The sequence below is a fragment of the Paralichthys olivaceus genome, chromosome 23 (genome assembly GCF_024713975.1).
Source record: "Paralichthys olivaceus isolate ysfri-2021 chromosome 23, ASM2471397v2, whole genome shotgun sequence".
Lineage (NCBI taxonomy): Eukaryota > Metazoa > Chordata > Actinopteri > Pleuronectiformes > Paralichthyidae > Paralichthys > Paralichthys olivaceus.
Window position 1 is genome coordinate 15,858,046 of NC_091115.1, and position 21,074 is coordinate 15,879,119.

At 44.4% G+C, this 21,074-nt stretch overlaps 1 protein-coding gene across 4 annotated transcripts; it reads left to right on the forward strand.

Annotated features, from left to right (window-relative positions):
* Positions 1 to 279: 279 nt before the first annotated feature.
* Positions 280 to 20,800, forward strand: braf (B-Raf proto-oncogene, serine/threonine kinase). Of its 4 annotated transcripts, none has more exons than XM_020099882.2 (20): positions 309 to 494; positions 5,034 to 5,135; positions 5,247 to 5,534; positions 6,127 to 6,230; positions 7,393 to 7,495; positions 7,589 to 7,737; positions 8,809 to 8,928; positions 9,047 to 9,206; positions 9,846 to 9,885; positions 10,513 to 10,632; positions 12,291 to 12,427; positions 12,510 to 12,630; positions 13,042 to 13,126; positions 13,255 to 13,431; positions 13,526 to 13,572; positions 13,765 to 13,883; positions 14,258 to 14,389; positions 15,022 to 15,156; positions 15,965 to 16,118; positions 16,267 to 20,800. In XM_020099882.2, the coding sequence occupies exons 1-20, from the start codon at positions 339 to 341 to the stop codon at positions 16,287 to 16,289; spliced, it is 2,472 nt and encodes an 823-aa protein (XP_019955441.2). In that variant the 5' UTR covers positions 309 to 338; the 3' UTR covers positions 16,290 to 20,800. The 4 variants fall into 4 exon arrangements, with proteins under 4 accessions (XP_019955444.2, XP_019955441.2, XP_019955442.2 ...); XM_020099883.2 differs by having other exon boundaries at positions 311 to 494; positions 12,513 to 12,630; XM_020099885.2 differs by lacking the exon at positions 10,513 to 10,632 and having other exon boundaries at positions 280 to 494; positions 12,513 to 12,630.
* Positions 20,801 to 21,074: the final 274 nt, after the last annotated feature.

The window sequence follows — 21,074 nt, forward strand, 5'->3', positions numbered from 1 at the left end:
AAAGTAAACTCTCGTAAATGAGGCTGTGCACATTTGAACCTTTAGATTCTTTATAGCACCACGTGGTCAATTTAAAGAATATATATTTAACTTCTGCTGATGACTTTCACTTTTCCATCATCCAGTGGAAATTATAGAGAGGGCTTGTACAATCCAGGTCATGATAATGACAATCCTAATGATGATCCCATATTTCTGGAGGAGTAGCGGTTGTGTGCCATCCATCCACAGATCCGCGCTGTGGTCCTGAGTCTCTCTCTCTCTGTCTCCCCCTCCTGTCCTCAGCACCAGCCTGCGTTTCCCTCTATTATTTTCCACTCAGTTTCTCGCAGTTTAAAATGGCGGCGTTGAGCAGCGCCGAGTCCCCACCGCCCGTCTTTAACGGAGACACCGCGGAGCGGGAGCCGGGCAGGGAGCCGGGCCTGGAGGAGCTGGGCGCCGGGCTGGACGCCTCCTGCGCGCCGGGGATCCCCGGAGGTCCGCAGGATGAGGAGGTAAGCGCGCACGGCGGCGGGTTAGCGGGTGGAGGCTAGGCAGGGGACACGGGCTCCGAGCGGAGGTAATTGGATGTAAATCTTCAAGAAACACCGGCTGGAACATGGATCGTGGGGGCTGCAGTGCAGGGGGCAACAGACGATGGGCTCAGTGTTAACGAGCCATCGTTGCGCTGGGTCTCCCACGGCCCCCGGCTTCCAGTGGACAGAGCGATGCGACAGAGCCAAGTGAGCGGGAGGGGGAAGCTTTTATTCGGCCGAGCCTGTGTTTATTTCGGGCCTTTATTCCACTCGCTCCTGGCTTCATTTTCCAGGCTCGCTGCAGCTGCAGCCTGGTGCGCCAACAGAGCGCGCGCACGCACGCACGCACACACACACACACACACACACACACACTTGTCTCTCTACACACCTACACGCACACACACACTCACTCACTCTCTCACACACACACACACTTGTCTCTCCACACAAACACACACACACACACTTGTCTCTCTCTAGTTGTGAGGACACTCATTAACATAAGACATTCCCTAGACCCTTACCCTAACCATCACTCCTAAATGCCAAACACTAACCCACATCTACCCTAAAACCAAGTCTTAACCCAAACAACCCTTTGAATTGATGATCAGCCAAACTGTCCCCACAATGATGGTATTGAACCAAAAATTGGTCCTCATAACTATACATACACACACACACACACACATTGCTGTTGACACAACAAAGACACACAATCACACTGCTGTCCAATGCATTTCATGTGTGTGCAGTCTGATGTGCACACATTTAAATTTCCACCAGAGGCTCCTCACCTCAGAGGGATGATGGTGATGATGATGATGATGATGATGATGATGATGATGATGGAGGTGGGAGCCAAATCAAGTCGTGCTAGTGTGTGTGTGTGTCTGTGTGTAGTGCAACTGAGATACACAGGCTACTTTTAATCATATTACATGCTTTACAATCACTGCCCCCCCCCTCCACACACACACACACACACACACACACACACACACACACACACTGCATCTTCTCATAAAAAAAGTGCTGCACATAGTCGTACTGTTTAATTTTGTTTGTGAATGGGTGAAGGCCAAAAACCTGAAGTGCTTTTAAGTGGTCATCAAGACTTGAGAAGCTCTATATAAATAAAGACCATTTAACATTTACACACACACACCAACACACACACCATTTAAAGCACAGTGACCATGTCCCATGTAGCCCGGCCTGGGAATCGGTCGTCAGTGTGCAGATCTGAGGCCTCGCCGCTGGACCAGCAGGACATTTAACATTCAAGAATCAACCGCACTATGTAAAAGTTTCTAAAATGCACACCAGTGCTGAAATCAGATGTCCATTAAAAAAGACTCTCTATCTATTATTTCACATCTCACTTCTGTGACCTCTACCCTCGTCTAAAATCTGCTCATCACCTCAGTGAAGAGTTTTGTTGTATGTTTGGGCAGTCGGCTGTCATCGTTACCGTCTCTGTCATCCCTTATTCAAAATGTCGATGGAGGTGATGTCCCTGCTGCTCCTGTCATTAAAATGTGTGTGTGTGTCAATGTTAACAGATATTTACTGGACACAAAAATATTCCAGGCCTTTTTCAGACCAGGCAGAAATAAACTCACACAAACACTTGTATTTGTTTTCATGTTATTTTTACCTGTGTCTCTTATTTGTGAAGCACTTTGTTTTGAAAAGTGCTAAATAAATCATTACATAATTACTATTTATATTATTATTATCATTATTATTACTAAGGCACATACAGGGTCACGCTAGCTCACAGACCTGGTGGACACAAACACCCACACAGGGCAGCTGTAGCTTAGGGGAAGGGTTTGAATCCCAGTCTTCGCCATTCCACATGCTGAAGTGTCCCTAGGCAAGACACTGAGCCCCAAAGCTGCCCCTGACAGCTGTGCCGTCCTCATCGAAAAAGGGCTGCCCATAGATGCACCATGTGAATGTGTGCGTAAATGGCAAAAAAACAACTGTAAAGCGCTTTGAGTGGCCATCAAGACTAGAAAAGCCCTATATAAACGCAGGGTATTTACACATACAGGCTACAAGCAAGCATTAGCAGCAGGTCCATGTTGAATGAACATAATAGTGTTTTTCAGATTGCTCAGATTGGAATCCCCTTTTCCGTTTTATGCTCATCGTTCCCAAACATGGCAGGGGACCTAAAAACAAGATAGGAGTTGTGTCTTCAATGAACTATATTGCATCTGATCACCAATGGCCACACAGATGGCAACATTGTACAGTCTGTCTTCAGGGAGAGCTCCTGGAGGCTGATTGAAAATGCGCAGACTTAAAGGAAGTTCAATGATTATGGGGTTGTGAAGCTTGGGACTCACAATTTCACATTTCTCACATTTGCTATTTGTCACAGGCCGAGGAGTGATGCTCATAAGTAATCTTGTGTTTATGTTGAGGGGTTTCCCCTTAATTATATTTCAAGCTACTAATATGTCAAGTAGATATCTTCATGTCATGTTTAAACCAGTTTTCAGCATGATAATCATAGGGCCAGGATTTCTAACCAGCTGCTGCCTAGATGGAAGAGGAAACGCTTTCAAAACCGAAGCAAAAGTATTGTCTAATGAAGGTGTTATGGCACAAGAACAGGGTATTTTTGATGTCGTGCACATTTAGAGTTGCATATGATTATAGATCAATAACGATTGGTCGGCTAATCGGTTGGGTCGAGGTGTTTCATGGTACTTTAAGGTTTAAGTCGAATTTCAGCTTTCAAAAGTGTCGGTTTTAACTTACGTTACTTACCTACATTAATCATTCAGGCCAAGTTTGCTTTCAGTATAAAGGTTAATAGAATCTTACACCAAGTGAAATCAAGTCTTGTCTCACAGTTGTAAATTAGTGTTGCATCACCTGTACCATCTCAGTGTTGCAAATTGCGTCAGGGTTGGGGAGAGGCCAGAGGATGTGGTTGTACCAAACTTTCAGACCCAAGCAGTCAGTTTCAAAATAAATATAACTTCTTTTCACACACTATGAATTTTGCTTGGTCTATTTTTCATTAAATAGTATCAACAAATAGGAGAAATACTGTTTATGAATCACACCCCTGCCTATACAGTGTAGCCAGGTTAGCTCAGGTGTACCCTGCATCATGCTCTCATGTCACCTCATCTTTCTTCATCATCTGCAATGTGAAAACATCATATTTCTACATGGTCCAAGAAAACATTGGTGTCTAGGTCATCTCGGTTTTTGAGCCACGCTGGAGTCTCTCACGCTGACGGGTGCCAGAGCCGAGGGCTGGAATGTTTAACAGAAATCGCTGCCCTCTTTCGTCCTGTCTGTTGTTGCGCTGCCGTCCCGTTCCGTTATCTATTTGTACTTCCATCACAGTTCGTTTTGTTTTTAGTGTTACACAACATTTTGTGAGGTTTACAGCCATGACACCCTGTTGCTCCAGTGTTGCGGTATGAGGCAGCCAAAAGTTGCAAGTTCAATTATGAAACGATGTGTTGTCTTTTTGGGGACAGCCTTGCAAAGTAGAGGTGAATGGAATTCAAATATACAGTGACCCGTCACCATTTATAAGGCAATAGGTACATGAAAACAAAGAAAGAGAACGTGATAGTAACACTTGCTGCAAAGCAACTGAACAGTTAGTGTAATGTGGGGCTCTGCTAGAATAGTTTTACATATTGTTATCTTCAAAATCAATATTTCTCTCATATTGTGTTCTGGACTGCCTCTTTTCATTCTCTAGAATGCTCCGCTTTAGCTCTTCTGTGATTGTTCAACCACTTAGTGTATGTAGGAAGTTCTGCTGTACCAATTCTGCCTTTCTTCATCTTCCCTTTGCATTTTACGTCAGTCTAGAAATTCTCTTCGGTTATAAAGCTTCTCCCGTCAGTCCCAGAAGAATCATATCCCTAGTGCTCTACAACATCTAGAGTACCTTCTGTACCCACTGCACCTTAGAACAGCGTTTTCAGAATCTTTGCATTGACTTATTACAGATGCATTGGTTCTAGTGGCATTACCATTCAACCTAGTCCCTCTGGACGTCAGTAAGTTGGTACATTGTTCTACCGGTTTATTGTTTGTTTAATTAAATCCTTAATCTGAGTAATGAACCCTTAGGCGTCTTTTTTCTACGCAATATGACCAAAGACTTCTGAGCATTAATACAATATGTGAAAGTACACATTACATTTTGTTGTGGATATTAATGAACCATGTGTGTTTTCATAATTTGCTAGGGGAAATATTGAACTTGACTCTGATGGCGTGAGTTTCACTGGGTTGTGCGAAAAGTCTTCTTTTGGGTCAGGTGATGAATTCAGCTATAATGTCTATATAGCTTCTCAGCCTCCTGGTGGCTTGTTTGACAAATTGCCATTTTTAAAAGGCAAAAGTACGACATCCACTGGGGCTAAGTCATGGATAGATTCATTCTATAGGCCCCAGGCTAAGGTTGTTGTTCATTCATTGAAAGATACCAACTCTGTAACGTTTGGTGTGTTCTCCCCACAGATCTGGAACATTAAACAGATGATTAAGTTGACACAAGAACACTTAGAGGCTCTTCTGGACAAGTTTGGAGGAGAACACAACCCCCCCTCCATATATCTAGAGGTAAGTGTGCTTTGGTTTAAGTAAATATAACTTCGCAGACGACAAATCTTATGAATGACGCTTGTGGTTTCGAAGCTGAGTCAGGGCCCTCTTGCGTGTCGCCCCCTTCAGGCCTATGAGGAGTACACCAGTAAGCTAGACGCCCTGCAGCAGAGGGAGCAGCAGCTGTTGGAGGCCATGGGGAACGGCACAGACTTCTCCTGCTCTCCCACAACCACGCCAGCCCTTCTGGAGGTCAAGATGGGTAGCTGTGGGGCCGGAGGGGGGGCTCAGGCCTTTCCTACTGCCCCCAACACGTTGGCTGTCCTGCAGACCCCCACCGACGCCAGCCGAGCCAACCCTCGCTCCCCGCAGAAACCCATCGTGAGGGTCTTCCTGCCCAACAAACAGAGAACAGTGGTACGCTTGACATCTCTCTGAGGATACATAGTCAGTGAGGATGATTTAAGAAACCATTTATTTTTAATTTGCAATAGATATTTATTTTTATTCTTATTATATTTCGAAGGACATTGAACCTAAATGTTACCATTTGATGCTTTGTACCAGAGTAGGTTAAACCGGATTTTCTGCTCACAGTTAAAATTTAAATATGAGGAAATAGCACTAAGCAGACTAGACAAAGACTCAAACACATAATATAGTTTATAAACAGTAATGCACACACACACCTAGTCTAATTTGAAAGAATCCAGTCATGTCTGACCCATTTAAGGCCTCCTCGTACTCTGTAGTTTTGGGTCATTCTAGATTAAAATTGACAAATGTGGTGACATCTTTGGTTATCAATCAAAAACATTGGTGTTGTGAATGTTTGATGAGCTCCACAGTGGAAAGCTGCAGATAAACCGGACACAGACAGACCTGAACCCGTGTTAACCGACACTGACGGCCGCCAGGAACATTCTTACTCAAACTTTGCCGTTAACCATCATCCAGCCTCCTCTGCTGTGCCGCGTCAGTTCAGTGAGTGTTGTTGTGCTGTGTTCAGGTCCCAGCCCGCTGTGGGATGACTGTGAGAGACTCGTTGAAGAAAGCTCTGATGATGCGAGGCCTCATCCCCGAGTGCTGTGCCGTGTACAGGATACAGGATGGGTAAGTGTGTCACTATTACACTGTGGAGGAGACTAACTAATAATGCATATGCTGATACTTGACCCTTTCTTTTGTTGTATGTCGGCCTCACACTGGTGTCAGGTTACACTGTCTTTGTTATATATCACGCACTTTATCTACCCTTGGATATAAATTTGTATTAGAAGTGATATTATAACATTTACAGTGTAGTCCTGAACTGAATTTTCATTAATTACTGTTAATCTCTGAACTGTTCTGCTTTCTGCCAGTTTGGAAAATTCAGTTTCTGACTGCTTATATATTTAAATGATTTTACTTGTGTGCCTGCGGTACTCGGACATTTGCGTTCACACCTCCTCCAGTGCATGTCTGAGAGCAGCTTAAGAGAGGTGACCCCCCCCAAGCCCAATGGTCGCCGTCGCAGAGCTTCACAGATTCTGTGTGGAGATGGGAGAAACATGCAGAAGGACAACCACCACTGCAGCTCTCCACCAATCAATGCTTCACGGCAGTGGCCAGACAGAAGCCTCCCTTTAGTGACAAGCGTTTAAAGGACTCTTGACTGTGAGAAACAAGATTTTCTGGTCGTGTGAAACCAAGATTAACCTGTTTGAACTCAGTTGTGATGTGTGGAGGCACCCAGGCACTGATCATCACCTGCCCAACACAGCACAATACAGAGACAGCATCCTGAATGAAAACCTGACGCAGAGGGATCAGGATCGTACACTGAGCTGAGACTTCCAACAGGACAATGACCCTAAGCACTCAGCCAAGAGGTGATGGGCCCAGACTTGAAACATTTCTGCAGAGACCTTAAAATGGGTGTCAGCTGATGGTCCTCTTCCACCCTGATTGAGCTTGAGAGGATGAACAAAGAACAATGGTAGAGAATCCCTTAAACCCAATGTGCAATGCTTGTTGCATTATACTTGAGAAGACTTGGCTATAATCACTGCTAAAGGTGCTTCAACTAAGTTCTGAATTTCGGGTCTGGATATTTATGTGAATTCTGTTTCACTTTGTTAAAAAGCAGCAACATAACGAAATGTGTGAAACGTGAAGGGAGTAAATATTTTACAAATGCACTGAACGTATTAAATGTACTTATACATATGTTTGTGTTTACATATTCCATAATCACACACATCCTATAAATCAGTGGAACTTCCTGTTTCAGAGAGAAGAAGCCCATTGGCTGGGACACAGACATATCCTGGCTGACAGGAGAGGAGTTACATGTAGAAGTGTTGGAGAATGTGCCACTTACCACACACAACTTTGTGAGTACGATCAGACAAACATATATTATTATATATATTATATTGCTCAGCCATGTCTGGTCCTGATTGTGTGTGTGTGTGTTTGATTGACAGGTGAGGAAGACCTTCTTCACACTGGCCTTCTGTGACTTCTGCAGAAAGCTGCTCTTCCAGGGTTTCCGCTGTCAGACCTGCGGTTACAAGTTCCACCAGCGCTGCAGCACTGAGGTTCCGCTCATGTGCGTCAACTACGACCAGCTAGAGTGAGTTTCGCACAGCATTGTTACACCATGATGCTCTAACCGGGTCGGGACTGAAGCTCCTGTAACATTTTGTACGCAGGAGAGGTTCCACTGTGATCTCGGAGTTTGGATTTTACCGCACATGTCCACCATGCTGTAAGAAAATGGCAAAGTGTACCTGTGCGAGGTAGAATGTTTGAACTCATGTCAGCTCAGTTAGAATGGTGCTGGATAAGAGCATGTTCTTGTGGATGGGGCTATTTGCTGGTGTGCAACACTGAAGTGTATTCCCTCTCCGTGCTTCCCTGGAAAGTGATGTGAAAGTTTCTGTCGGTAACTTTACGCATCGTCTATCTGTTTCATGTGGGGATCAGGGTTGGGTGATGTCTTAACTGGCACGTGACGATGATGACATAGGAGAAGTCAGGGTGTAATGAGGTCTGGCACAAAAAAAAACGAATTAACAGTGTGGTGTAGAAAAACGATCAGCGGCAGCTTCTCATCCGCTACTTACAAGAACTACTCAATGTTGGTTCATCGTTTCGCGGGTAACTGTTTATCTTGGTGACATTTCAAAATTAAATCAGACTATTGGCTTAATCAGGGGAACATCCGAATATCGGTGTCCATGTAAGCGTGGCCACTGTCTGGGATTCTCCAAACTGAACTTTGATTTATATCCATGAATGCATGATGAGGTGAAGTCCGGGATCAGAATGAGTATAAGAAACATGTAGTGGGGGTGAGGAGGGGGGGGGTCATGATGCTGCATATCATAATGACAGTCAGTCACCAGTGATGGATCCATATGTCTGATCTTTAGTAGAACAGGCCTCTTGGATCAACACGTTCAGAGGCTGGCTAATATTGCAAGTTAAGCAGAGTTTTATAGTTTGGCTAACTCCACTACACTAACACCACAGTACCGTTCATCCGGCCTCGCTTCGTGCTCTGTGCTTTCTTTTGTCTGACTCCATTTTTTGCAGTGTTTCCTGATTCAGCTCTAAATAAGTGAGACTTCAGTGCTGAGTCAGGCTGGGAGTGACTGAACGATTAATAATTAACTAACCCTTGATGATTCGTGTCCTGCAGCTTATTGTTAGTGTCCAAGTTCTTTGAACATCACCCGTTCACCCAGGAGGAGGTGTCCTCAGAGGGAACCACCCCCGTGTCTGAGGCCTGTCCGTCACTTCCCCCGTCCGACTCCATGGGGTGGGTCGTCCACCACCACAGCTTTGCAGTTATTCATTCCAGAATTTTACACCGGCTGATGCTTCTCTCTGTCATTTTAACCGCAACTACTCTTTACTAGCAAACGTTATCTTTCCAGGTCTATATGCCACACCACTGTATCACCGTCCAAGTCCATACCCATCCCGCCCAGTTTCCGGCCCAACGAGGAGGACCACCGCAACCAGTTTGGCCAGCGGGACCGTTCGTCCTCGGCCCCTAACGTCCATATTAACACCATCGAGCCTGTCAACATAGACGTGAGTCTGCTTTCCCTCTGCTGGTGTTATGATGATAAATGTGTGCTTCTCAGCCACGAACTGCCACCAAGTGATCAGTTTCCAATCAGACAGACCTTTTTTTTTTTTTTTGTCCGTTTGGAAATGTCCCTCCGTAATAAACTCTTGACCACAGCAGTGTTACAGATTACTCTGGACATTTCCCAGTAAAAAGATGTGCGTCAGCTCGGTATCTGCGGAGCACTCACTTGAGTGTTTAATGGTGAATCCATCTGTGGGCAGCCTCGCTTTGCATTGCATTTGAAGTTGTGTAGATTAGAGGTGTTAACATGCAGATGTTTAAAAATCACAGATTTGGCTTCTGGTTAAATCTGAAACTTCCCCAAATAGGTTCCTTTTCCTGTTATTTGCCTGTATTTACTTTAATACTAAGAAAAAATAAAACCAAAGTACTTGGTTAAAATCATTTCCCTTCACATTTATTCAATGTGTTGCCTCTAAAACGTGAATACAACACAAACATGGGTGCACCTTCTGTTAGAGCATGGCTACAGTTCATTGTATATTACAATATTTAATGTGCGTGCTTGTGTGTGTGTGTACAATTATGTACGATTACATATGTTCATATGATTGATTTTCTTTCCTCCTTCGTTTCAGGACCTGATTCGAGATCAGAGCTTACCACGGTCAGATGGAGGTACGACTCACAGCAACAGACGTCTGTAGCTTCTGTTCCCACCATCCTGCGTCTGTGTGCTCTTAGTCTTTTGTGTGTATGTGTGTGCATATGTGAGTGTGCGGATGTGTGTGTGCGTGGAGTTTTGTTTAGTCCTGCAGCCAGTCACTGACAGTAGTAGGTTTGATTTTCAGATCTGTGGGTCAGGGTTTTTGGAAAGGACATAACTTCCACTTGTGCAGACCAGTCTTACATAAGAGTTGCTCTGCCAGGTCAGGAGGAACATGCGTGGCTGATTAATCTTTTCAGCTGTAATTTTATTATGGAAATAAAATCACCCAGAAGTTCGACAGTAAATCTGCGGTGCGCTGTGGGTGGCTGGTTCCCCTGCGTCTACTGCTCGTCTCGCTCTCTGACACAAAGTCACTCCCGTTGCGTTCAGTGATTCCAAACACACACTTAATCGTTTCGGCTGCGTGAAAACCTGCAGACACCCTGACTAACAGAGCTAAACTGGCGTGCTGGCAGCGTAGGGAGGTAGCGGGGCTCCTCATTCGGGAGCTCGGCTGTGTCCATGGACAGTAGTTAGAGGTGAGAGGGGCAGGGTGAGTAGCAGTGATGGTCTGTCTGTCTCTCTTTGCCCTGCAGCCCCCCCGACCCACCCCGCCCGCTGCTTGAGGAAGCACCGAACACGGACCTCAAGCCCCCTCCTATACTCCTACCCCAATGACATAGTGTTTGATTTTGAGCCTGAGCCTGTTTTCCGAGGTAGTTAGGCCTCTGCGTGTTCCTGTGTCCCTCCACATCCACCCCCAACCCCACCTATCCAAACCCCCCCCCCCCCCCCCCCCCACCGCCACCCCCATCCCCCACCAACTCCCCCACACACCCTGTGTCACATCCACGACATCCACTGTGTGTGCCCTCTCTCTTTCCTCTGTGTCTTCTCGTGCCCTCTCTACCACACAGCCGACACTACACGGGTTACACGGAGATCTCACTTTACTCTGATGAGACACTTGGGATTGTGTGGATGGCGGTCCGTTTGTAAAGCGTACTATAGTGTAGAATGTAAACCAGGGGATTTAGGAGCACATTCTGACATATTTGAAGGTTAGGACAGTTTAAACACTTTGAGGAAAAGATTATTTTATCTGATCAATATTGTGATTGCAATTAAATGTAATTATCATTTATAAATCAATCCTTAGTCCTTTTTATAGCTTTGTATGTTTGTACTAGACATTAGCACTTATCATGTTGCTTTTATATCAATACTTAACAATAATAACCAACACTGACAATAATTGTGTTACAAAAATGAAAAACAAGCTCTCAACTATTGTGTTTAATGATGTTGTGCCCAAAAAACAATTCAAGTTAATTAATTAACGAGATAGGATTTGAAATCAGGTACATTTGTGTAAGTGAGCACCATCATCAGCCTCACAGACTAAAATCTAACGCCTGTATGTTCAGAATGTGATGTGATAAACGTTTAAAGGGGAATTCCAGTTTTTTTCACCCTGGGCCTTATGTTTATAAATGTGTGGTCCAGTAGATTGTCTCCACTGGCAGCCGTGGCAGATGGGAACTGGCAACAGGTGGCAACTGTGTCAGTCTTCATTGTTATTTGTTATTCACTACAAGTACTTTTTGTCAATGAACGGCTCACTAGTTTTATCTGGGCCTCTGTCAAGAAGTAGTCTCACTCACAACCGCGCAGCAGTTTGTCCCTGTTACATTGTAGCCGATGCTGTTTAGCCGTGGCTGCGACAAAGGCGATCTTCTGGACCGATTCCAAAAGTTTTTCTAAGTGCTATTCATTTCCACAACGTTTCTAATCATATGGTCCAGGTTGAAAAACTGGAATTCCCCTTTAACTGGAAACAAAGACTCAACTCACTGTCTGTTAATGAAAACATCCTGTGTGAAGCTTTTTTTTCAGTCAATATTGGCTATAAAGAACTGCACTTTTAAAAAAAAAAAAGTATTTTTTTAACTTTTATTACCCCATTTCAGATTAATTTGCAATAATTACTTCAGTTAATTTTATTTTATATTTTCCCCTATATTTCTACTCTCGATCCCTTTCACCTAAATCTTACACACGGGACCTTTAACAGTTTCACTAACGTTCTCTTCAATATCATGATATCCTTTTTTGATCCTGAAGAAGTTAATAACATGAATCTGTAAAGTCAAGATGATTAAACCATTAACTACCATCCAATCAAGCACCTCGCTCACCTCTCCTCTGTGCATGTGACCAGACACACTCGACTGATTCAGACGCCTCAGTCCCTGTCCTCGCCTACAAACCTCTCCTCCTCTGCACCTCTACTTCTCCTCCTCTCCTGTTTGACCTGCGTTTCTCATTCTCTCTCTTTTTTTTTTTTTTTTTGCGGTCCGTGACCCGTCTCCAGGCTCCACCACAGGGCTGTCGGCCACGCCACCCGCCTCTCTACCCGGCTCCCTGACCAACGTCAAGGTTCCGCAGAAGTCGCCGTGTCAACAGAGGGAGCGCAAGTCGTCGTCCTCATCTGAGGACCGCAATAAGATGGTGAGAGTTCGGTGCCGAGTGTTAATGCAGTTCAGTGTGTCTGTGTGTGTGTGTGTGCGTGCTGACTGTGTTTCCTGTGAAGCAGAAAACCCTGGGCAGAAGGGACTCCAGCGATGACTGGGAAATCCCAGAGGGTCAGATCACTTTGGGTCAGAGGATAGGCTCTGGATCCTTTGGAACTGTCTTCAAGGGAAAGTGGCATGGTAAGAGCAACAGCACCCCCTACTGTCAGACCACCACCCTGCGGTAAGGAAGCAGTTTACACCACTTTTCTATTGCTTCATTACCATGAACACACAGTTTTTATTGGCTCAATCCTACATAAACATCCATGTTACCATAGATAGAGATACTTACTAGAGCACCCAGTGTGGATTAATCCACCTCCAAAAATAGTCCTTTTACTATTCTCTGCTCTATATGCAAATTAAGACGTACAAGGGAGGAAATTAAGACAAGGAATCCAAACAATACAGACGTGGTCTGTTTCTTAGTGTGTTCCAGATGTTTCATGTACTTTTCATACGTCTTTGTGAGATTTCTGAAATGCTCCAACATTGTGGACGGAGCCATCTTGCAGTATTTGAGAACCATCCGTCCTCTCCTCCTCTCAGGTGACGTGGCGGTGAAGATGTTGAACGTCACCGCGCCCACGCCACAACAGCTCCAGGCCTTCAAGAACGAAGTGGGAGTCCTCAGGTAACTTCCGCTCCCCTAGTCTGCGATGAGGAGAATCGGGTGTTCCCTTTTTTTTTTTTTTAGAAATAAACAGCCACACGAAACACGTGCGGCTGTGTAGTTTCATCGACCTGTGTGTCTCCCTGAAGGAAAACGCGTCACGTGAACATCCTGCTGTTCATGGGCTACACCACCAAGCCTCAGCTGGCCATCGTAACCCAGTGGTGTGAAGGCTCCAGTCTGTACCACCACCTACACATCATCGAGACCAAGTTTGAGATGATCAAGCTGATCGACATCGCCCGGCAGACTGCTCAGGGCATGGAGTGAGTGCCACCTCCACACACACACACACACACACACACAGAACAGTCTCACAGAGTCAGCAGTGTGTTTAATCCCTCTTCTCTTCCTCCTCAGCTACCTGCATGCAAAATCAATCATCCACAGAGATTTGAAGAGCAACAGTATCCTTTGTCACTTCATGTCACTGAGTCAAGTCCAGCTTTAGGCCGAGTCCTTTTAGTCCTCCAAAGTAAACTTGCTTATACGGCGCCTTGCAATGAAAATATGAACTCTGCGTAGAATTCAGTGCGCCGACATGGCAAAGATCATAGCTATGGAAAAGTGAGTGTTTCCATGACGACCTCCCCTCCCAGATATTTTCCTCCATGAGGATCTGACGGTTAAGATCGGTGACTTTGGCCTGGCCACAGTGAAGTCCCGCTGGAGTGGCTCCCACCAGTTTGAGCAGCTGTCTGGATCTATTCTGTGGATGGTCAGTAACACTTTTATTCACTCTGTCTTTTATTTTATTAGACCTCTGCGCCGTCGACAGCAAGTGGCTGGAGACATTATATTTTCGTGTTGTCTGATCGTCACATCCTTGTGAACATGATATGTCGAGAACGCCTTAGGGCTATTTCTTTATATCTTCTACAAACATTCACTTGAACTCAACGATGAACTGATTCGATTTTTGGTGGAAGTGTCCTTGGGCGAGATGCTCTACCTGCTGTGCTGCTAATGTGTGAGTGATGTATGACGGAGAAAGTGCTGCACATAGATGCGCCGTGAATGTGTCGATGGCCAAACTGTACTGAAAAAAGCTCTATATAAATAAAAGACCATTTACTATTTCTGCTCTCTCAGGCCCCAGAGGTGATCCGGCTGCAGGACAAGAATCCCTACAGCTTCCAGTCAGACGTCTACGCCTTCGGCATCGTGCTGTACGAGCTCATGTCAGGAGCGCTGCCCTACTCCAACATCAACAACCGAGACCAGGTAAGAAATTAAGATTTGTTTTAATATCACGTTTCACACATTGTCAGAATTTTCGATTTATCCGTACAGAAACATAAATACTTGTTAATTTACAGTGTGGCTGTTTCATTCAGTCTTGTTTTAATTTAACACCACTGTGAATAAACTGGCTGTCGTACTCGGATTATTAAACACCACAAACAATAAGCTGTGGTATAATTAAATCTTTGTACGCCGGCTAGATAAATAAGATCATGAAAAATGAAAGCACGGGGGAACTGTAGAACTGCTGGTGGTGGATTCAACAGTTTATTAGTCTATTGGACTTAAAGTCTGACAGTGGCGTTGTAATTCCATGTAGCTGAAATGTGCTGATCTCTTGTTTTTAAGTGTTTCTACTCCACGACAATGTTAAACAAATGATTCCACGCCATCTACAAGCTCAATACACAGTTGGAGCAGATGCCATTGAATATTTTGTCAATAATGGAATAACGAATTGTTACTCCACCATAAGGAATACACTGATTACTGTAAAACAATATAAGCCCCTACCTAACAAGCCATAATAACATATTTACGAAACAAAGACATGTAGTGAAGTTTTATCGCTGTGGACACATTCTGACGCCTCCTCTCTCCTCCTCCCACAGATCATATTCATGGTGGGTCGAGGTTACTTGTCTCCTGACCTCAGCAAAGTGCGCAGCAACTGTCCAAAGGCCATGAAGAGGCTGATGGCCGACTGTCTGAAGAAGAAGAGGGAGGAGCGCCCTCTCTTCCCTCAGGTCAGAAATAAATGTTCCTGCTTTTATTTCATTGGGAAAAACGGCAGATGCATACATTTGTCAGGATGGAACCTGAGCAAATTTAAAAACTCTAAACTACCCTCATCAGCCCAGCAACATATACAGTGCACGGGCACACACCAGATGATCAGACCTCATTTCCCTGCCCTGTGTGCGTGAACACTTGGGTTTTCATGTGTCTGATAACACAGTGGTTGTGTGGGTGTGTGTCTGCCTGTCAGCGCAAGAGTGAGAGAGGGAGCGGATTCAGGAGGGGGTGAATAAAAGAATGAATGTGTGCCGCTACGAAGAAAGATGTAACTCATTTAAGAAAAGTGAGAACAGAGAGAGAGAGAGAGAATGGAATCAGGATAGACTGAATGAAGAATAAACATGTATATAATATATGTGCCAGTTCGCGGGTTAAGCATTTATACAGTTGAATTCATTCTTGGAGGAAAACCATTATCAGCGAAATAAAATCACTAACAGTGGACTCAGCCAATAGCCGGTAGACGATATATTCCTCCAATCGCTTAGCCCTTGTAGATATTTATTTTCAACAGGCTGAGAGACACTTCTTCTTTTCTAAAGCCCTACATTTACTCAAAGGGCAGAAGGCATCCCTCTGTTTCTGCTGAGCTCTCATTCCAGTTAAACTTCCCCACTGCTCCCCCTGTTGGGAGCATGTCACTTAAACAGATTACGATACAGCTCACGGTATTTTTCTTGGTTTTCGTTTAAATGCTGTAACAGAGAACATCGGCGGTGACTGATGCATCTGCGGCCGCACTTTGTATTCTTACAGATCCTAGCGTCCATCGAACTGCTGGCTCGCTCGTTACCCAAAATCCACCGCAGCGCCTCGGAGCCTTCGTTAAACCGAGCCGGGTTTCAGACAGAGGACTTCAGCTTGTACGCCTGCGCCTCACCCAAAACCCCCATCCAGGCCGGTGGCTATGGTGAGCTCGCACACACACATACACAAACATCTGACTTCACAGCCACCAGGAGGAATCTAGTCCTCTGAAGAATAAAGTGTTGGAAGCAGCAGAACTGTGGCTGTAGAGCTCACACATTTATTTTCTCTATGTCTTTCTTGTTTTTCAGGGGAGTTTTCAGCATTTAAGTAAGTGCTGCAGATCCCACCACTCCATCCCTCGTCACTTCTCAAAAGTCTTGTGTCTCTGCGGTGGATTCATTACTGAAAAAAAAAAAAAAGAAAAATTTGTCTCGAAGAACATAAAGAAGACAACCAAAAGCTGCCCTGCAGTCAGCCACACTGAAAACTGAATTAGGACAAATAAAAGAAAAGAAAAAAAAGAACAAAAAGAAAAAAAAGCAACCTGAACGACACAAAACGAAGAAAAAAAATCCATACCAAAACCGTTTTCCTGCCTGCTGGAGGGAAAAGTTGAAGGCGACAATGAAGGGAAGACGGCGGAGGAACGTCAGGAGAAGTCGAGGCTGTGGATGCCGCTCATCTCGTCATTTCCAGTGCGAACAAGGAGGGGGGGGGGGGGGCTGTTTTTTTTTTTCAGCCGGGCCTCCGAACCTGCACTTGGAGTGACGGCAGAACGGGGCCTGTGGAAGGAGACGCAGCGCTCCCATCTGACGGGGTAGAGATGGAAGGTCGGGCGCCGCCCTTTCCTGACGAGAGCTGGAGATCACTGGGCAAGGGTTAAAACCCCCCCTCCCCCGAAGAACGATGACTTGAAAGATAGATCTATTTTTACTTTTTCATTTGATTCTCCTGTTTAAGCTAGCATTTGCTAGGAAAGATGCTCTTTTTCTGTCTTTCTCAAAGAGGAGATGGTAGCTGTGTGTCATGCAGCACTGGCCCTTTTTTTTTTTTGACCCTTTGGGCTTAATGCTGACCAAATTCTGCAAAATACTGAGTTTTGCCTTCTTGTTTGCCTCCAACAAAGTCAACGCCTGTGATGAAGCGGCCGCAGCTCTTTATCTCTGGAATAGATTGTGCATGCGAAAGCAGGAGAAGCAGATTTGCAGGAGTCCTGAGCACAGAAGCTGCTCTTCGGGAGGAAAAAAAATGCTAATTTATGTGGTTATGCTGGAAACAACGCGATTTCTTAATCCATCTAAAAAGAACATGTCGGAGTTATCTGATTTGATTGGTTTCCAATTGCAAGATGTTGGGATGTTGGATAATTCGACGGAGACGCTCTACCTTTTTCAGATGATTTCATTGGAAGTGGTTATTTGTGTGGCTTCCATTTGAGAACTCTTAACGGGTCATGAAGGAAGATGAAGGCTGGATAGATGAAGGAAGCTAAACAAGGTTTTTTTCTTTAAAATGCCTAATCTAAGCCAAGCTGCTGCCCGGAGTTTATACTGAGCTAAAGAGTGTGTACAGTAAGTTGTTACACAGCATCTTTGCAACAAAGCTTTTCATTCGCTTCTGATGCTTTTTCCCCCACTGAACCCAACCTCTACTTTCTTTTGTGACACCAAGTGCATGTCTTTCTTTTGTTTTTTCGATCACGTGGCTTTAATATTGCACTCTGCTTAAGACGGGGGGGACCTTACTTGTTGCCGCTGCTGACCAATGAGCTGCAGTGTGATCTGCTGAAAGGACACGTGGTCTTCTGGCAGGTTCTGTTTGTCTTGAAAAAAAGTTCTGAAATGTCCTTTCACCTTTTTAACCTTTTCTACACACATGCACCTGTAACTCTTTTCATTCCAGCGTGTGTTGTAGGTGTTACACATTCTTTTTTTTCTTTTTTTTTCTCATTATTGTCATTGTTTGCCTTTTTCTGTACAGGCAGGCCTGCAGATATTTACTTATTTATGTGAATCTTTTTTGTTTGACTGATTAATTTTCAGAACCGCTTTATTTGACGCTCTGTCTTTCTTTAGACGCTTGTTTTAGTCTTTGTGACTCGTGTACTTGCACTTTGTAGAGATGAGATGGATCGAAGCAAATGAGCGACTTGCCTTGACTTTAGTTTTTTTTTTCTATTGAAGACTAAATTGTGACATACAGAGCTGATGACCTAAAATCCATCTAATGCATGAGTCATCCGCCGAGGCCCAAGTATGAATATTTTTGCCGAGAATGACTCTTCGATAAAGCCTCCAGGAGCCGAGTATGTCACCGTGTGTGATGGGAGCTGAGAAAATGAGACTACTGGCTTGATGAATGGATGTTTTGGAGGTAGAGCACACAGTTGAAGCGTCCATCCAAATACGACAAACTGGTTCTTCACATTCATCATGGATCATGTCTTTCCATCATAAACATGAACTAACCCCCCCTTCCCCTCCAACCTCTGTATGGAACTGTCCGGCTTGTGAGGGGGATACACTTATTCATCATCTTACCCACAAGGCCCATCTTTGCAAGTCTATGATGGAGATAGGGGCTGCAACAAGTTTAGCCTAGCTTAGCACAAAGACTTGAAGCGGGGGGGGAAACTGCTAGCCCTGACTCGGGGCAGTCTTACAGCTTATCCCGGTCCTGGATCGCACACCTCCTGGAATTTGGACCTTTTAGTCACAGAGCAGCTCGTGAAATGTGTCACAAGAAGCATATTGAACATGCAAGTGTGGCTTAAACTTGAAGAGTATCCAAACCCAAATGTGTGTGAAGCCTGGCATCTACTGGTGAATGCAAGCTCTTGTTCTGGTGATCATTCCCAGCATCGTGCACAGGTGATGAGCAGGGACATCAAGCTAAATATTAAAAGTTCAAAATACTGTTCCGACACAGGAGGCGATTATTCAAGCTGAAAATATCCAGTTCATTTCAATGGAAATAGAGATTTCTCTCTCAGGTGTTGGTGGAGACCAAAAATAGAGTGAACATCCACCTTGTGACTAGAGACGCAACTTTAAACAGAATACTAATGTTGCTGTGTAAATTATTGACTGTCGTAACTAAATAACAATAATGATCTGCTGTGAAAATTGTCGTTGTCTCAGCAGTGTCGGCCAGAGTTGGTGTTATTTGGGGAACAGCTCGGGTTATGCGCTTTCACCAGGAGAATTTACGCTCCACATAGGTTTGGTTTGTAATACTCTTTCATAGACTGTACATTCTAACGACTCGTACTTAGAAACAGTATTGGTCTCGTAAATATTACATATCTGCCATTCGTATAACGCCTTTGGTATGAGTGACGTTCATCTCTATCCTTAGCTTCACTAAGCAGCTGAAGAAAAACCATTGAGTTCCGGTTTTGAAGGAGACTTTGAGACATTAGAGAGACAACAATGCCCTGGTCATGAAAGGCTAAGAGTTTGGAGATAAAGATAAAGATGTAGGTGGAATTGGAGGATGAGGTAATTGGTCAAGGGTTCTAAATTTAATCATTACATTCTGCTAACAGACTCAGAAACCTGATTTAATTCTCTCCTCTGCCTCAGAGCTATAATTATGGCTTTACAGATATATATATATATATATATATATATTTATTTTTCATGAAGTCAGGGCTCTGACGCAGGCTACGGTCATTACAGCTGAAGGATACTCATCTCCAAGCCCTGGACCACAGAGCCACTGACACATTCACATGAAGGACAGTTCAGAGTGTGAGGACTGGGGCAGGAATCTGCAGGGGACATTTAGACGTCAGGCAGTTTAGAGAGGAAGCCACTGTCAGCCACTGAATCTAACTTTATTCTTTCTAGAATTTAGATTCTTGAGACAGTTACACAAAATGAATTTAGAGTGCCGAATAAGGTTGTAAAGCAAGTAAACTCTGTCCACTTCCAGTGTGTCTGGTGGGAGCATGCTGTTGTCTCCAAACCTAAACACATGCAACCAAAACTGTCTGCGTGGAGAAATCCCACTAGAAGTTGGTCCTCTCACGTGCTTGTCTTGGAGCTGTTGACTGCATCTCATGGTTTTCTCCAGCACGCCGAGCAGTTGACAAATGCAGATGTTCAAACTTTGATGATTCCAATCAAGTCCCTCTTGTTCACGCCGGCTAAAATGAAACCACGGCGGTTTATTCTTGACGTCATGAAGAGCAGCTGACGAAGCGACCTCAGCTCAAAGTTTACTTGCTAGCTTGTTCTAGTGCGTTATCCCGAGTGGAACAAATGAAGGTGTTATGTTAAATTTCACATTTTCATCGAGGAAGTAAACAGCTTTAAAAACGCTGTATTTATTCTCCGTAGAAATGAAGACGTTTTCTGATGTCCGTCTGCTAAACCAGAGAGTTAACCAGACTGGCTCTCCTCCGCCGCCCTCCTCTGATCTCACTCTCTTCTCCTCCACGTAACGCACAGCCTTTCTCCCTCTTCATTCCCCCTTTTACTCTTCAGACACATTCCCCTCCTGTCTTCTCCTTGCCTGCACCTTAAACCCCACAACTGAGAACTATCATGAAAAAAAAAAAAACTTTATGGAGAACTTTTTTTTGTTATGTTTTGTTTCACCTGTAAATAGTTGTACAAAGGAAATACTGTCAGTTTGCTAGGAGGCATGGAGACCACAAATGTAACAAATGATAAAATGTTGAAAATGAAGGATTAAAAGACGTTTTGATAGGCAGACTTCTGAGAAAACCAGTTGAGTGTAAAAACTATTTAAGGCTGTATCATATGAAGAAAAAGCTTAATGTATTTGTTGTGAATATGAAAAACTGATATATTAAAGAAGTGCATGAAAACTGTAGCTGGGTTTCTGTCCTATTTGTGTCGGGGTGTCCTCCTCCACTGATAGTTTCCCTCCACACGGTGGCAGCACCTGTTCCTGTAATGTTCCCAGAAAGATCTGCTGCTGTGTGAGCTGTGAAATGATGTCGGAAGTGGAGCTCAACATCTTCAGTGATGTCTGCGTCAACACATATGTTCGAAGCTGTCTTCTCTGACGGACAACCAGTCCCATTACCTGCAGGACACCATCACCCTGAGTGGAGTCAGGGAGAGGTATCGCAGGTCTGCTCCCA

What these genes read in the sequence shown, in the direction of transcription:
- braf (XM_020099882.2), top strand. Translation starts at nt 339, where the DNA reads ATGGCGGCGTTGAGCAGCGCCGAGTCCCCACCGCCCGTCTTTAACGGA. An exon ending in GAGGTCCGCAGGATGAGGAG is followed by an intron (nt 495 to 5,033) that starts GTAAGCGCGCAC and finishes TTCTCCCCACAG; the next exon opens with ATCTGGAACATTAAACAGAT. An exon ending in ACATCAACAACCGAGACCAG is followed by an intron (nt 14,390 to 15,021) that starts GTAAGAAATTAA and finishes CTCCTCCCACAG; the next exon opens with ATCATATTCATGGTGGGTCG.